General features: G+C 43.4%; 1 protein-coding gene across 5 annotated transcripts in view; it reads left to right on the top strand.

Moving 5' to 3' along the window:
* Tlcd4 (TLC domain containing 4) overlaps window positions 1-16954 on the top strand; it is an 84193-nt gene extending 67239 nt beyond the window's left edge. For all 5 annotated transcript variants that reach the window (XM_074050948.1, XM_074050947.1, XM_020163943.2 and 2 more), the window contains exons 6-7: window positions 5886-5959; window positions 11404-16954. In XM_074050948.1, the coding sequence (XP_073907049.1) occupies window positions 5886-5959; window positions 11404-11722 (393 nt within the window). In that variant the 3' untranslated portion in view covers window positions 11723-16954. The remainder of the gene's footprint in view (window positions 1-5885; window positions 5960-11403) is intronic.
* The last annotated feature ends 1266 nt before the right edge of the window (window positions 16955-18220 follow it).

Below are 18220 nucleotides of genomic sequence, written 5' to 3'. Positions count from 1 at the left end.
AGGAAATGCAAATTAAAACCACGCTAAGATTCCACCTCACCCCTGTTAGAATAGCCATCATCAGCAACACCACCAACAACAGGTGTTGGCGAGGATGTGGGGTAAAAGGAACCCTCATACACTGTTGGTGGGAATGTAAACTAGTACAACCACTCTGGAAAAAAATTTGGAGGCTACTTAAAAACCTGGACATCGATCTACCATTTGATCCAGCAATACCACTCTTGGGGATATACCCAAAAGACTGTTACTCCAGAGGCACCTGCACATCCATGTTTATTGCGGCACTATTCACAATAGCCAAGTTATGGAAACAGCCAAGATGCCCCAGCACTGACGAATGGATTAAGAAAATGTGGTATCTATACACAATGGAATTTTATGCAGCCATGAAGAAGAACGAAATGTTATCATTTGCTGGTAAATGGATGGAATTGGAGAACATCATTCTGAGTGAGGTTAGCCTGGCCCAAAAGACCAAAAATCGTATGTTCTCCCTCATATGTGGACATTAGATCAAGGGCAAACACAACAAGGGGATTGGACTATGAGCACATGATAAAAGCGAGAGCACACAAGGGAGGGGTGAGGATAGGTAAGACACCTAAAAAATTAGCTAGCATTTGCTGTCCTTAACGCAGAGAAACTAAAGCAGATACCTTAAAGCAACTGAGGCCAATAGGAAAAGGGGAACAGGTACTAGAGAAAATGTTAGATCAAGAAGAATTAGCCTAGAAGGTAACACCCACGCACAGGAAATCAATGTGAGTCAGTACCCTGTATAGCTATCCTTATCTCAACCAGCAAAAACCCTTGTTCCTTCCTATTATTGCTTATACTCTCTCTACAACAAAATTAGAAATAAGGGCAAAATAGTTTCTGCTGGGTATTGAGGGGGGGAACGGGAGGGGGCGGAGTGGGTGGTAAGGGAGGGAGTGGGGGCAGGGGGGAGAAATGAACCAAGCCTTGTATGCACATATGAATAATAAAAGAAAAAAAAAAGGGCTAGAGGAGGGACTGAGTGATAGCACACCTGCTAGGAAGTGCACAGCCCTGAGTTCAACCTCTAGTGGCACCAAAAAAATCCCAAACAAACAAAAAAGTTTATGACTGTTATATGTAGAAGTCTAGCTATCATATATTAGTGCATGTTACTATATACTGACAGTATTATTATGGACAGATAGAGTGGCCATAACCAAACTAAACATGCTACACGATGTGCACAAGAGAGTTTGGGATTCAGCATTGTTTTGAGTTGACCTGTGTTCCCTCCAAATCCCTAACTTCTAGTACCTCAGAATGTGTGGTTTTGGAAACAGGGTTGTTGCAGTTGTAACTACTTATAAGGAGTTCAGACTGGAGTAGGGTGGGCTCCTAACACACGATGCTGGTGTCCAAATAAAAAGGGGACCACCACGTGGACCTTCCAGAAGCCAGCAGAGAGGCGTGGGACAGGGTCCTTCCCGAGGGCCAATTCCACATGCCATCCCACGGGGGATTAGGACATCAAAATATGGATTTTGGAGACATAAACACTTAGTCTGTAACAAGTAAGAATGCTTTGCTACAGGTGGATTTCAGTGGTTGATTTGGGAAGAACACGTGGGAAGTTCTTCAAGTCCATTCATTTAGCCTAACACAACTGCCAACATTAAAAGTAGTGAAACTTGAAATAGATGGCTAATGATGTAACTGAATAGCGTTCCAGGGCAGCAAGAGTAAATGGAGACAGTTCCAAGTAATCCCAGAGTGTGGTCCCATAAATGTAGTCTAAGTTGCTTCACGTTTTGGGCTATTGTAAATGAAGTACTGTAGGGCTGGTTCCCAGCTACTCAGGAGGCAGGGTCAGAGGCTGGCAGGGCAAAAGCACAAGACCCTATCTGAAAAGAAGCTGAAACAAAAGGTGTGGCTCAACTGGTAGAGTGCTTCCCTAGCAAGCACAGGACCTGAGTTCAATCCCCAGTTCTGCAAAAGAAAGGACGAGAGAGAGAGAGAGAGAGAGAGAGAGAGAGAGAAAGAGAAAGAAAAAGGGGTGCCCTGGGGGCACATTGCTACTGGCTTCCTGCCCCCAGGACTTCTGCTGCTGCCACCCTAGCAAACTAACGCCAGACAGTGGAGGAGATGTGAAAACTCCCAAGGAGGCTGAACCCATCTAGGATGCCACAGGCCAGCACCTAAGCCAGTCTTCATCTTCTTCGTCTTCCGGGAAGAAACACGAATGCCCAGCTGACAAGAGCAGGCACTAAGTTGACGGGGGCAGTACTGTGTGACCACGTGTAGTTCTGTCGCACCCCCCATTGCTCTGTGACGCCAAGGGTGGTGACACTTCACCATGCAGAGGCTGAAGCTTCCTACAGGCCAAAGACAAAGGGGGCTGATTTTCATGTGTGTTGGCCTCTTCCAACACGGAGCTGATTCTGCTGAGTCTTCCCTGTGACCATGCTTTCTACAGCATCTCAAGTGACACAGCAGATCGCAGCAACTGAAAATGTCCCCTAGCACCTAGGAACTTTGATTTGAAAAACGGAGTTTCAAATGGAATGCTTGCTATCTTTGAAGATGTTAAAGAAGCCATGGAAACTGAAGTTGGTGACATGTGGCTTATCCGTCTGCCTATTCAGCAGACAGTGCAAATGAAAATTTAGGAAAATATCTTTTTTAAAAAATTTTTATTAGGATATATTCATTATACAGGGAGCGGGGTTCATAGTGACAATTCTGATTGGACTTACATTGATCATTATTTACATTGTCCCCATCAGGTCTCCCCCTCAACCCCCTCCCCACCCCCCTAAAGGAATTGCAAGAGTTATTTAGTTCTGTTTTAAATAGGTATATGAAGTCCATCAACCATGTACCACCACCTTCATCTCCTTCCTTCATCCTCCCACTAGTACCCCCCCTCCCGCACACACACACTGTGCCTATTTTACAGTCCTGGGTTCTATTATTAATATTTAATCATTTAATAAGGAAAACTTCTTACCAAAGAAGACGAAAAGATAGCTACTCAGAGTGGCGCACGTCTGCAGTCCCAGCTACGTGGGAGGTGGAGGTGGAAGGGTGCAGACTGGAGGTCAGCTAGAGCACGTTGGTGGGAGACCCTATCTGAAAAGCAGGTTGAAAGCAAAAGGACTGGCAGTGGCTAAGTTGTGGAGCACCTGCCTAGCGAGTGCGAATCTGACTTTGATCCCCAAAGGCATTAAAAAGTTATTACCTGACAATTTTCTTTTATTTTTTTTTTTTGGTGGGATTGGGGTTTGAACTCAGGGCTTCATGCTTGCAAAGCAGGTTCTCTACTGCTTGGGCCACACCTCCAGTCCATTTTGCTCTGGTTATTTTGGAGATGGGGTCTTCTGGACTATTTGCCTGGGCTACCCTTGAACTTTGATCCTCCTGATTTCGCCTCCCAAGTAGCTAGGATTACAGGCATGAGCCACCAGCACCTGGCACCTGACAAATGTTTTGAACCCTGTCCACAATAAAGATGTGAATTGCTTACTCCTGATACTGAGGCTTTCCTAATAAAAGTTTTTGGCTACTTGTAAGGTTTCTTAAAGCCTTCAGAATCACGTGATGAGACTGATTTACTGTCTCTTATGGAAGTGGATGGCCTTGAAGTCTTGTGCTCACAAGAGTCATCATTGTTGCTGACCATGGCAAAGACACTAAAATGCTGGCGTGCTCTAAAATCTTATTTTCAGAGTTGGGGCAACAAGAACACTCTTCTTTAATTTGGAGATGCGTTTAGTATGAGAATGCAGAAAAATATTTCAGTAAAATGGACATTGATGTGCAATTTTTCCCAAACTGCTTGATGGTGTTTGAGGAGGCCATAGGAATTTGGCAGAGGGCGAGCTGTCTAGCTTGGGTTGGTGGATGTTGTATGTTGATTGCAGCAAAAAACTCACTCAAGGAAGTAATTACTTAGTGCTTGGAAATAAGACAGTTCAAAATTTAAAAAAAATTACCAGAAAATGGTAGCCACAGTAAACATGATTCTTACAAGTTATTTAGTCTATCCAGTGTGCTGTGGCAGAGAAATGGTGGACATTTCAGACATGGATAGCATAAATGATGAATTTGTGCACACAAAGGGACTTAAGACAGATGGTCTACCCACGCAAGCCTACAGAGACAAAGTGACTGGACACTTCTGGGGAACTGCAAAACTTAATTCTTGTAATTCTAAACACTTGCTATCGATAGAACTACAAGCTTAGGCATTTCTACACCCACACATCTTCATCAGGAGAATTTTTAACCTGAGCTGCTCATATTTGACTGACACCAGAAATTGGGCACCATAGGCTGATTAGCAGAACAGCAGGTCAAAGTGAATTTTATGTGTGATCGTGGCTGTTCTCCCACTGCTGTACCCAGGCACCAGCAGTTCAGTGAGGTGTCGCTGCAAACAGAAACATCCTAGCCTACCATGGGACAGGAACTTGTTATTTTTATTCAATGGATAATAACTTTAATCCTACTAACGTTACATTCTTTTTTTTAACCATTACCTATTCTTTTTAAAACACACAATAGTGTAGCCTGCTATATTTAAATTCCAGCAGAGGTAAAGAAACAGTATAAAAATATTGTTACTTCTTCAAAAGTGTCACTTGTTTTACGAGTCTAATTACTGTCCCCCACTGTTGACTGTTGCCTACAGTTCCATGGTAAAGTAATAAAACCTGTGGTCATTCTTTCTCAGACATGGATGTGTTGACTGTCCGCACAACTGGTCCACCTTCCTGCGCTCAGTGCTCGCCTTCCGTTTTTCTCTGGCCATTGTCCTCTGTCCTTCCTCATCATGTGCCCCCAAATGACTACAAAGAATTTGACATTGTAAACAATTTTCAGCCTGGGAAAAGCTAATTTTTGTAACCCAGCTCTCAATTTTAAATTCCTAAAATAATTTGCACGGATAAGCGTTAAAAATCTTCAAATAAAACTTCATTGACTGACTCATGCCTCCTGTCTCTGTTTACCATGGTATACCTACCTGGTGGAAAGTAGTTTCCCAAGTTCCATGTGTCCCTAAAATATTGGTGGGTAGACTGTTTTCTTTGATGTGTAATCATAATTGTAATAATTGTGCTAAGTGACTCCATTTACCTTGGCGAATTTTTTTTTTTAATTGTCAGAACTGGGGATTGAACTCGGGGCCTCATGCTTGCTGGGCAAGCACTCTAGCACTTGTGCCACACCCCTGGCCTCCTTGTGGCACTTTTTCAAGCATGTTAAATCAAATTCTTGAAACATGTACTTTTGGCCTGCTCTCTGTTAACTAACTGCTGCATTCTGCACATTATTAAATTGGTAGAATGTATTAGGCATTACGTTTAAGTTTAGGCTCTGTATTTTTAGATCAAATGCGACAGACGAGATCTGTCACGTTGCTGTATTGGGCAAAAGCGAGTCTGTTCGCTGACTTAGGTGTTCGGCATAACTACACTTTTGATGTGGTCAGGTGTCAGCACCTTAAGAACGAATGTGCAAGTGAGTTCCTGGAAGATGTTTAACCGCTGTGACATCCCGGCTGGAGGCCACACGGCTCTGCCAGCGATTGCTCCTTCTACAGGAATCAGAGAATATTGTCACTAACGGTTAATTACAGAGTCCAAGGCTCAGCATGAGCCAAGGTCCGCATTAAACGCACAAGTGAACACTAGCATGTGATGTAACAGTTTGAAAAACACAGCAGAGTTCCAGGACCTTTCCAAACTCTCACAAAGAAGACGCCACCTGAGCAGTAAACGAGTGTCTTGGTCTGTTTTCATAGATTGTCACGTTGGGCATGGGAGCTACTGTGTGTTTCTTATGTGCGCAGACGTTTCAGTAATGACGTTATCCCTGACATTGTGTCTATGTTTACCGCACAGACTGATGGCGTGCTGGCCTTCGTCGCCAATTTTCGCCTGCTGGCAGAACTTTCCAGCCCCTTTGTGAATCAGCGGTAGGTCACTCCAATTCCGTTACTTTTTGTCTGGGGAAAACTTTTCTCCCACGATGCTGAAGTTATGATGTCAAACCCGAGACTCGGTGTGCGGGATTATTGCATTGCACGAACGAGCGATGGGCCTTGGCGGGTTCAGGTATCCTATCTGCACCTCCTGCAGCGAGGGCTGCCGCTGGGATGGGAAGCCTGGCTCTTTGCAGAATGTGTGTGCTTTCTTTGACCTGAGTCCAGTCATTCCACCCTCCCTGAGGTGCACTGCATGATGAACTGTGTTCAACGAGTCTGACAATTTGCTGCTGATCTTTTTTTTTTTTTTTTTTTTTTTTGGTGGCACTGAGTTTTGAATTCAGGGCTCTGAACATGCAGTCAGGTGCTCTCCCAGTTGAGCCACACCCCAGCCCTCACTGGGGTCCTTTGTGGAAAAGAAAGATGTCAACCTGGCCCATCTTCAATCCAAATTCCTGACAGTAACTTCCTCCTGTCCCCAAATTCTGACACTGATGTTATCTTAGGCTTTCATTTGAGACATCTTTACTTAATTCAAAAGATGATTTATCTCAAATACACACTCTGAGTAACCAACAACATGTAGTATGGGTTTATCACCGGAGAAACTTTTAACCATCGTAGCCACTTTAAAGATTGCAGTTTTGTGGCATTGTGCATGCACTTTGCCGAGCAGCAGATCCCTGGAACTTTTTCTTCTTGCATGATAGAGACGATAGCATTTGACACTAATCCCCCTCCCCAAGAACACTTGAGACATTTTATATGGATGGAGCTGAGCTTACATAAGATCCCAAGGTTCATGGTATCAGAGCTGTCACAGGACTTCCTTTTGAAAGCAGCACCCTGTTCTGTCACATTTGCTCTCCACCTTGGCTTTATCCACTCATCCACCCACAGGCATCAGCCAGCTTGCCCGCTTGGCTGTCTGTCATGCGTAATGCTGCATGGAACGTGGAGGTACAAACGTGTCTTTGAGATCCTGCATTAAATTCAGAAGTGGCATCGCTGTGTTATATGGTAGCTTTGTTTCTAATGCTTTGAGGAGCCTCCATACCGTTTTTCAGAATCAGGTCCATTTTCACGTCACCTATGACAACACGCAGGGTTCCCATTCCTCCACGGTCTTGCCAACACCTGCGATTTCCTACCCTTTGGGTGGTGGCAGGGTTAAGGGGTGTGAGGTGACCCCTCTTCGTTTTTCAATTTTGATTCATGATGTTGGGCAGCTGACAAATGTTTTGAACCCTGCCCATAATAAAGATGTGAATTGCTTACTCCTGATACTGAGGCTTTCCTAATAAAAGTTTTTGGTTACTTGTAAGGTTTCTTAAAGCCTTCAGAATCACACGATGAGACTGATTTACTGTCTCTTATAGAAGTAGATGGCCTTGAAGTCTTGTGCTCACAAGAGTCATCAATGTAGCCACTTATATTTCCTCTCTGAAGAATTGCCTGTTCAACTCCTTTGCCCATTTTTAATTGGGTTATTTGGATTTTTTTGTTTTGTTTTGTTTTTCTTTTTTGGTGGTACTGGGGCTTGAACTCAGGTCCTCACGCCTGCCGACCAGGTGCTCTACCACTTGAGCCACACAGCCAGCGGTTGTTTGGTTTTTGTTGTTAAGTCATGATAATAGTTTCTTGTGTATTCTGAATATTAATCCTTTATCAGACACATTATTTGCAAACATTTCCTCCCAGAGGTAGCCTGCCTTTCCAACCAGACCGTTTCTTTTGATGTGCAGAAGGGTTAAGGTTTTAAGGGTTTAAGTCCCTTTGTCTCTTTGTTTTGGTTACCTGGGCTTTTTGGTGTCACAACTAAGAAGTCACTGTTGAATCTAATGTCCTGAAGCTTTCCCTGTAATTCCTTCCAGGACTTTTATAGTTTGGTCTGACATTCTGGTCTTGAATCCATTTTGAGTTAATTTTTGTATGTGGAATAAGAGAAGGGTCCAAGTTCATTCTTTTGCAGGTGAATGTACACGGTTTTCTCAGAAATGCCAGTTGAAGAGACCATCCCTTTCCCTTTGGTACCCTTGCCCAAAACATTTGGCCATATATGCAAGGGGTTGTTTCTGGGTTCTTATCCTGTCCGTGTGTGTGTGTGTTTCAGTGTTATTCTGCCCCACAGCCTAGCTCAACCTAAGCATATGCATATCTGCTTGATACACCAACGTGCTTTCCATGCTGTTACCTCCACCATGACGACCACTGAACTAATGGCATGTTATGAAATCAGGAAGTACCAGGTTATAACTTTCTGCTTCTTCCCTCAATGTTCTGTATGAATTTTAGGATTTTTTTTCTAGTTCTTCAAAACAATGGCATTGAGATTTTGATAGGGATTCCCTTGAACGTGCAGATTGCTTTGGGTGGTGTGAACATTTTTGAATAACTCTACTTCTTATAATCCTTGACCATGTATTTTTTTGCCTTTGAGTTCTTTTAGCAATGTTTTGTCGTTTTCACTGCACAAGTCTTTTACCTATTCAGTTAAGTTTATTCCTGAGTATCTTATCCTTTTGGGTGTTTCTTTTTGTTTTTGGTGGTACTGGGGTTTGAACTCAGGGCCTTGCTCCTGCTCTGTGAGTGCTCTGCCTCGAGCCACACCTCAAGTCCCTCTTATCCTTTTTGATGCCATAGTTAATACAAGCATTTTCTTAATTTCCTTTTCAGATTTATCACTGTCATGTTTATTTTAGATTTATAGAAAAGTTGTACCTATTGTCCTGAGCTCTCATATACCCCTCACCCCATTTCCTCTTTTGTGTCATCTTGTTTTACCACAGAACACTTGTCAAGACCAGGAAACCACCTCCAACACACACTCCTTAAGCAAACTCCAGCCTTGGCTTCATTGATTTCCCATTAGTATCTTCTTCCTGTTCCGAAACCCAATCCAGGGTGCCTCCTCTATCTACTCATGTCCCCCACACTGGGGACGTGTGTCCAGAGACTCCGGTCTGTAACTACTGCTTCCTCTTCCCTTGTTTTCCTTGACCTTGACTTCTCGTGAAAGAGCACCTACCAGTTTTCTCTCAGGATGTCCCCCAGTGTGAGTTTGTTTGATGATTTTCTCATAAATAGATACAACTTACAGGATCAGGAGAGAATCCGAGAGGCCAACGACTCTTCTTATCAGGAGGACTGGACAGCCATTGAGATCACTCCCTTACGGTGGCATTTGCCAGGTGCCTCCTCCTGGGAGAGCTTTTTTCATTTCTCTACTCTAGCCTTTGAAAGCAATCCTGGAAGTGTAGCCCAACCCTCCAGGTTGAGAAGGAGGGAGGGTTGTTGTCTTTTATCACTCTCGTCAAGGTCTGCTGATGCTTTTTCTGTCCCTTTCTTTACACATCTGTGACCCAGTTTACGCCTCGAGGACCTCCTCAGTTTGGTCACTTCAGAGCTTTCTGTGTGACTTCCCTACTTGTGGATATACCCTCTGCTGGGCTTCCCCTCACAGTGCTTCCAGAGCATCTCTGCTGAGCTCTTACTGAAAGCCTCGTCCTTTGTGCTCTTTTCTCTCTGCCCTTTGAAGTTGTCTGGGATGTGCTCCATGTGCCCAGCCTGGTTTCTTGCTACTCAGAATCAGGTTTGTATCCTTACTTTTACCTGTGGGTTGTTCTCCCTTTCTTCTTTTATTTCCCAATTTGGTGAAAAAGTTACTCTATCCTTTAACTTTGTTTTTTCAGTTCACCCTGCATTTTGACTGTGACCTGCCACGTGAAGTCACATGTGGAATTTTCTACTGTGGGATCAGTTTCACGTTGATACTCAAAAAGTTTTGGAGGATTTCGGATTTAAGATTTTTGTAATTCAGCATGCTCACCCCATGTGACTACCTGTAAACTGATTAAAGTTAAATACGAATTTAAAATCAGTTTCTCACTCTCACTTTGGACACTTCACGTGTTCCGTGGCCCATGTGGCTTGTGGCTCCTGAGCTGGGCAGGATGTGCAGCGTTTTCACTGTTGCAGAGAGCTTTGTGGACAGTGCTACGAGAGACAGGGTCAGTGAGCTTTGGCTGTGGGCCACACCTGCTGCCATCTTTGCTCCTTTTTACTGAGGCACAGCCGAGCTCGTGGGAGGGCGTTCATCCAACCACCTAAGGCTTGAGTGGTGGTGACAGAGAACACCTGGCATCCAGAAGCTGCGACTTCAATCTGTTGGAAAAGTTCTGATCCTTGCTCTGGGCATCTGTCCTGCTCCCATCTTCTCTCGGCCACAGTGTTACCTGGTACAGTGAAGATGGCGGGCACCTCCTGGGAGACCTCCCAGTGGCTCCTGCTGCTTTCATGATGCCTTGTGAGCCCTGCTGTGACCCAGGGGCTCTCCCAGCAGGGCTTCTTCCCTCCCTTGCTCTACCTTCCTCCATTTCTCTTCCAAGTCCATTTTCTGGCAAGGCCTGAACCCAAGGATCGCTGTCACCATAGGCCATCTCTTTCCCCATCTCCTCATGCTGTGCTTCTGTATGAGCAAAGTGTGTTTGTGAGTTTCTAGCCAGGTGGGACAGTGGCGAGCAGTGTGACTGCTGGGATGTGTGCTGTGACTGTCAGCCTTCCCCTCTGTCGAGCGGCGACTCTCAGAGCAAGCTGTTCTTTGGACAGCTCATCAGTGCTTTCTTCCGTGAATGGCACCCATTGCATCAGTCTGAAAACATCACCAAAGCTGACAGACACAGGTGTTCCCACTCATCTGGAGGTCTTCCAGTCTGCATTTTGCATGTTAGGTCACAATTCATTTTGAGTTAGTTTCTGTGTAAGAAGGCCTCTGCTTATGTTCATTTTTGTCCAGATGAATATACAGTTTTATTCAGTTTTTTAAAAAGTCATTATTTTCTCATTAAATTACCTTTATGCCTTTGTCAAAAATTAGTCAAGCTGGAGTTGTGGCTGCAGTGGTAGAGCATCTGCCTAGTCTGCCTAGCAAGCATGAGGCCCTGAGTTCAAAACCCCAGTACCACCAAAAAACCAAATTAAAAAGTAAAAAATATCAGGTGAGTCTTCCTGTACGAGTCTGTGTCTGAAACTTTCTGTTCTGTACCACACATCTTGATTACTGAAGGTAGTGAGTTCTGGAAGTGGACTCTGTGACTTCTCCAACTTTTCTCTTTTTCAGTGTTCTGTGGGCTTTAAATCTTTTTTTTTTTTTTTGTGGTTCTGAGGCTTGAACTCAGGACCTCCACACTCCATCAGCCCTTTTTTGTGATAGATTTTTTTTGAGATAGGGTCTCATGAACTCAGCCAGCAGTTACCCAGACTGGCTTCTAACTGTGATCCTCCTGATCTCTGCCTCTTGAGGAGCTAGGATTACAGACGTATACATCTTGTAAAGTCGGGCTATTCCTTGACTTTTATAAACTAAAGAATAAAATTGAGATGGTTGATTCCCAGAGCTGAAGAAAAATGTGAGGTTTCTTTGATTCTCTTTCCAGGTGGTTCTTTGAAGCCCTGAAGTACCCCAAGCTTTCCAGAGCTAACATCATCAATGGCCTCCTCATGACCGTGGTGTTCTTTGTGGTGCGGATTGCTGCGATACCTCCCCTGTACATCTTTGTATACTCTGTGTACGGCACAGAACCCTACAAGAGGCTTGGATTTCTGATCCAGTGCTCCTGGATCTGTTCGTGCATTGTTCTGGACGTGATGAACGTCACGTGGATGATAAAAATTTCAAAAGGGTGCATCAAAGTAATCTCTCTCGTCAGACAAGAGAAAGCCAAAACCAGTCTTCAGAATGGAAAGGCTGACTAAGGGCACGCTGTCAAGCACCTGTGTTTAGAGAAGCCACCTTCACTGGTCCCATCTTCACCTCTACAACAGGCTCAACCCTTGGCACGTTCTTTATGAATTATAACTGTTCTTTGGGGTTGTGTTGTCATTTGTTTTTTACCTTTAGAAAAGAGAAACTAAAACTTGGTTTCCATCCCAAGATTTCTTTTCTCCTTTTGCATCCTAAGCATGGATGAAACCTAAAGGTTTCAATAAAATTGTAACACAGCAGCGACTCTTCACAGTTGTCTCTTGGCCTGTGTTGCCTGCCCTCAGCGTGCCACCCACACTACCGAAAGGATGGCCACTGCTTTCAGATCTATAAATTGCTCCCTGCTTTGTGGCACGGCACTCCATCCTCGTGGCAGCACTGAATTGTTGACGTGTTCTCTTTCCTGGGCCATTGGGAGGGACACAGTTCTCCTTTGCGACCTGCCAGCATCCATTAACAACGACGTATTTTACTCATTTTGAGCCTATTTCATTCAGTGGTTGAAAATACTTCCTGCATTTTAAGATTTTTTTCAGGGGCACTTTATCCTTTTTAGCACTTTCTCAAATGATCGCTTTTGTATCTCATAGTAAGGCTTCAGAGAGATCTTCAGGACCTTTGTAAGGTCTGAATTTCTTCTAGAATGCCTGTGGGGAGGTGACTACTTGGACAGATGGGAGGGGTCACTAAGAAAAGCTTTAACACCATTGTTCCTTCTGCTTCCCTGCACTCCTGTGAAAGTCATATTTCTGTTTGTGGAATCCCCCAAGTTCAGAGCCTGCTGTCATCAGCACCAGTGTCAACGCAGGTGATCTGTCATGCTCCTAAAACAGGCCTCTTCTTGGTGAAACCAAAGTACAGAAGAAGTGGTGTTCCTGTTTAAACTTACAGTCAGCATTTCGAGAGCTGTGAGTTTCTATTTATCTTAAAGAGCAGGAAGGGCCTCAGACAATTTGAGCCAAGCATTCTGATGGCTCAAGCAATTCCTGTCTCTTGTGTGTGTGTGTGTGTGTGTGTGTGCTGCACACTTTTATTTGGTTCACAAGATCCAGATACAGAATTATATATTTAGCTAGTATTGCCTTTATTTATTTTTCTCGAGTACTTGACTTTAAGATTGTGCTTACCTAAGGGGGGGAGGAAAGAAATTTAATTCAATTAGTGGTAAATACTTGAACTTAATTGAACTCACACCAAAACATCTAATCCGTTCATGTTTCTCAGTTTTGAAGGTCGTTTGACTCGATTTTGCCATTTGTGTTAAGATAGTGAAAGAAGGTGAGCTGAATGTAATCAGGACGTTTAGTTATTTAATTCCATTGTCCAGTGAAATTAGACAATTCTAAAACTGATGAGTTCTAGAATGTTTAAAGACAGAATTGAAATTTTGGTCAACTAAGTGATAAAATGAAGGCAATTGGTTTGTACCATGTGCATTTATTTTTGAAGGACAAAGTAATGTAAAAGTCCGGAATTTGTTTCAAAGCAGCTGATGCTGCACTGACACTGGGTTACTAAATTTGTTGTCGCCCTCATCCTAGTGTCTGTGTGTCCTGGCTGTCCAGAGTGTGGGGATGTCAGAAGGCAAGTGATTTTCACTTGTTCTTGCTCTTTTGCAAGAAAAGAGACTTCTTATTAATATTATAAACCTATTTTGGAAATTAATTCCTTTAGAAAGAAAGGAACTTTGAAATTAATATTTTTGGCTCTTTGGATAGTGTTACAGTTCCGAACACACATTTTAGACCCACCCTCAAAATGATGACAGCACAAGGTTATGCTAGGGGGCCTCCAGGGAGCAATCTCAACAGTAATGTCGCACTCAGAAGCCTGGCCTTACATCACTGCCACTGCCTTTCTTTGGCTAGCACTGCTGCTCACCAAGCAAGTGCGTTTAAAGTATCCACACTTCACACTCAGGCTTGCCACGTCTCGAGTCGGCCATCCTTTACTATAGTGGCAGAGTGACAGCTAACTCGTGTCTAGAACTCAGTCCCCAAAAAGGCTCTGCAGTTCTCCACACAGTAGGAATGGGGCCGAATGCCCCACAGACTGACATGCTCAGTCAGATCTGCACAGGAGCTGGGCCTTTGCTCTCTGTTGTATCTCTCAACCTAAAATACAGACACAGAACATATCATTTACTGAACAACCAACTTTTCACGTACTAAGCGACACACTTTTGCTAGGTATTTTAAATATTAAATATTTTGGCTACATGTATTAACCTAAATGATTCTATTAGACATTCTGATATATAACTCTATTAAAATATTTATAGAAAATGAAAGCAAATTGGTATACATTTTTAAGCAATTCTATTTTTCTAGGAAAGATTAGTGACAATGTACATGTGTAGCGTTCTAGAAGACAAAAAAAAACAAGAGTTCTCATGCAACTGAAAAAGGAGTGGAAAATGGCCAGTAGCAAGCTGACCGTGGACCCTGCATCAAATATTTTTTCTGTAAGGATTTAAAGAGTACAAGTTGGCGTTTATAGAATTTGCACTCTCATGTCTAAAATCTTTCTAAAGATTGCTTGCATTTATTTAAAACTCCAAATGGAGCAGTGGGGGCATGGCTTGAGTGGTGGACCACCTGCCTAGCAAGTGCAGGGCCCTGAGTTCAAACCCCAGTGCCACCAAAAAATAAAACTCAAAATGAAGTTATGTATTTGTGACACTGGTCTTGATTCCAGCTGGTGTTTTGTTGTTTCGTAGACAAGTTTGAGAAATAATGGTGGTGTTGCCTTCTCTAGCAGTGACTTTGATATTTGATGGAAAAAGGTCTCGTTTTCATTACCATCTAGTTCTTTGGTATTGGAATCAAATTCTTTCCCAAGTTTGACTCAAATAAAGTTTTTTGCTAAAGTGTCAGTTTTTAAGTCGTATACTTCCTCTGAGACGCCTGGGCGTGAGGAGGCAGCTCTACTGTGGTCGAGTTTGTTATGCGTTTAACAATAACATGTCATGGATGTGGGGAGGAAAGTGTTGTAATGCTCGTATGTCTTGCATTTCCTTTTTAAGGGAAATAAAGATGTTCCAAAAGACCTGTTAAAATAAATATTTGAATAATTGTCTGTTTTTAGGTTGTTCTTAACTCCATATGTAAATGTGCAACTTGGTTGGCTTTGGATGGTTTAGGCTGTTGCATGAAATCAAAAGGCACAGGATTTATTGACATCACCGTAGAATTTAATAGACACTCACGCATTTGATGTGTCTTGGATTCCATAAGAAGCTGAAGCACCCTTTGATCAGAAGAATGGCCATCGCTCTCTGCAGGCCTGGCCTCACAGCAGGGAGGCCCTGCAGGTGTGCAGACCTTGGGATGCACACACCTCCAACCTTCGCCACAGCTGGCTCGTGCTACAGACACTGAGAGCCAATTCTGATGCAAAACACCTGTGACGTGCTGCATGCTGCGTGGGGGAACGAGAAAAGCCTGCAGGACCTGGAGTTGGAGGAGACACCGAGGCTGCTGAGACCTGGAAGGGCTCGCCCTCCATCCCTGAATCCTTCCAGCCTGTCCTTCTGTTCCTCCTAAACCCAGAGGCTTCATTGGCACCTCCCTCCCTCCTGCCAGTGCCCTCTGTGTCAACCTCAGTGACCTCCCCAGCCAGCTGTCAGCGTCTCAGTCTTTTGTGGCCTGTTTAATAGTTTACAAAGACGCTCTGTCATTGAAAAAAAAAAATCATTTCAGTGAGTTGAAGATCAGACAAACCACAGGTGATGAAGAGGCAACAGGAAGCCATTCAGCATTTAATTATACGTGCTTGCAATACGAAGCGAAGCTACTTATGGCTTTATTAGGAAACAGTTGTAGTCTCTTTCTTCACCCGGGTTAGCAATAAGCCTTTCTTTTTCTATTTGTTGTTTGTCGAGCCAGGGTCTCACGATGTAGCCCAGGCTGCCCTGGAGCGCTGAGTTTTGTAAGGTGTCTGCTGGAGATGTGTCAGAGGAGTGTGAACCCCACAGGTTCTTTTTCCACGCAGTGACAGCAGTGGGGGTGGAAAACAGAGCTCTGTGATGAGCCGGGGTGGGGGCTCTGGCCTGTGGCAGGATTGTGTCAGAGTTCTGTTCTTTGGCTTCACCAGCTAATGGATTGTCAGGTGTTCCCCAGGCAAACACTCAAGGACCTGAGCCCTCCTCTTTCCAGCCCAGACTCTCAGCAGCCTCCACTCGCTCTGATGCGACCTCATACCTTGACCGGAAGATGTTTTGGGTGGCTCCTGAAGATTGGTTTCCTTGCCATGAAAGTGTTTGCACTCACTCACCCTGAGCAGCAGGCAGGTTTGATATCAGGCCCTAAAAACAAGACCAAAAACTGAGAAATGTTTCTAACTCTGAAAAATGTAAAGTACCTCCTCTGGCTGAAAAGTAGTTAGCACTGTTTTTTTTTTTTTTTTGTATCTGTGTAATACTTTCTCTAATTAAGTATACGTCACAGTCCTTTGCTAATTCTTGGTCAATGAAATCTAAAAATCTAAAAATATAGATGTAAATACAATGGTCTCGTTTCTTGTTTCTTGCTTGGTTTGTTCCTGGTGTGATTACATCTACTTTTTCTTATGGAATTTTCCTGAGAATAATACTCTTATAACTAGGATAAGTTAGGAAATTTTTTTTGGCAATATTAGGCATTGATTTTATTTTTTAAAAAAAATACCACTTGAAACCAGTTTTGCAATAGTTGTAGTAACATACACGTTTTTTCTGATAATACAATATATAATAGTTGTCAAAGATTTTCCAAGTCTTTCACAATACACTTAACATTTTGAGAACACACTTTCTAACTTATTCCAGAAGCCGAAGAAACTTTGTTTTATTTACAACTGTGAGACTAGATAATTTTCAGTGTTCCTACGATTTATCAACAATTCAAATATAGTTTGGTATTCTTTATTTTGGTTTCTCATGATGTTTTATTTGAAGGGACAATAAACACCTTTCAGCATTTCCATTTCAATTTTGAAGCATTTGTGTACTTTGTGCCATTTTAAAGTAAACACAAGTCCTGAGTAACAAACTGCTTGCTCCACAGGTCCAGCACACTTTGCCGTTTCTTTTATATTAATTTTGAGAATGATAAAATCAACATTGTATAAATCACCATCCTCACGAATTCCTTGAGATTTTCTGTGTTAGAACACTACTATAAAGTAGTGCAAATCTTTGTATTTTGTGAAAAAAAATAAAACCACAATTATTTAGGGCATAAGTTGGTCTGTGTGGTGTATATACTTTAATAGTAATTATGAATAGATGAGACTCCTTTCATCAAATCATATCCTTTTTTTTTTTTTGTAGGACTGGACTCAGGGCCTACACCACTCCACTTGTCCTTTTTTGTGATTGGTTTTTTCAAGATAGGGTCTCGTGAACTATTTGTCCAGGCTGGCTTCAAACCACGATCTTCCTGATCTCTGCCTCCTGAGTAGTTAGGAGTACAACCAGAGCCTGGCAAAACATGCTTTTTTTTTTTTTTGCAGTACTAGGGCTTGAACTCGGGGTCTTGCACCTGCCAGGCAGGCACTCTACCACTTGAACCACTCCACCAACCCCATATTGTCTTTTTTTTTTTTTTTGGTGGAACTGGGGTTTGAACTCCAGGCTTTGCATTTGCAAAGCAGGCACTCTACTGCTTGAGCCACAGCTCCAGGGCATTTTGCTCTGGTTATTTTGGAGATGGGGGTCTCAGAAACTATTTGCCCAGGCTGGCCTCGAACCTCAATTCTCCCGATCTCAGCCTCACTTGTGGCTAGGTTTACAGGCGTGAGCCACTGGTGCCTGGCTCAAATAATCTGAATCCTAAAGGTACATTTTCATTCTTCCGGGTGTCTGTAGAGCTGTTTTCCCCTTCCCTCCCACTCTCCCCTCTGAGGCCCCAGCCTGTATCAAAGCAGAGAGTTGCAAACATTGTAGTCATGCTTGCTCGCAGAAGGAATGGTGCTATCTAATCCACAGGCTTTTTTAGATTAAGTCAAACTTTGGCAGTTAGGTTTTTAATCTCCCAACCTTTGTCCTGTAGGCCTCTCATCTGTTCTCTGCCAAACGTCTTGGCTGGGGTTCCTCCCTTCTCAAATTGCCTGTGGTCTTAATCGTACATCTTGGTCCAAGATACCCAATGGGCCAGGGAGCAAGCGCTAATGGAACAGAATACTGAAGTGGTTTGGCCTTTGCAGAAGGCCATGAGTCATCTTCCAAACATGGCCAAATGTTGTGACAAGACTGGCAAAGGAACAGCTGGGCTTCAAGATGAAAATAGCCACCACAGCCATCAGTGCGACAGGCCACAGATTCAGGACTGTGCAAGGCAAGTGGAGGGGTCTCTCTCCCATGCTTCAGGCTGTCGAAACCACAGCTCACCAGTTTACCAGTTCTCTAGTCTTTGCGGTCTACTTGCTTCTCCCTTCCTTAAGCCTTGCCCGTTAAGTAATTTGGCAAATTTGTAACTTGTCCTGTGCTAGTGACTGACAATCTGACA

Source organism: Castor canadensis, chromosome 12, assembly GCF_047511655.1.
Source record: "Castor canadensis chromosome 12, mCasCan1.hap1v2, whole genome shotgun sequence".
Taxonomy (NCBI): Eukaryota; Metazoa; Chordata; class Mammalia; order Rodentia; family Castoridae; genus Castor; species Castor canadensis.
Note: the sequence above shows the minus strand (reverse complement) of the source record. Positions and strands in the feature narration are given on the sequence as shown.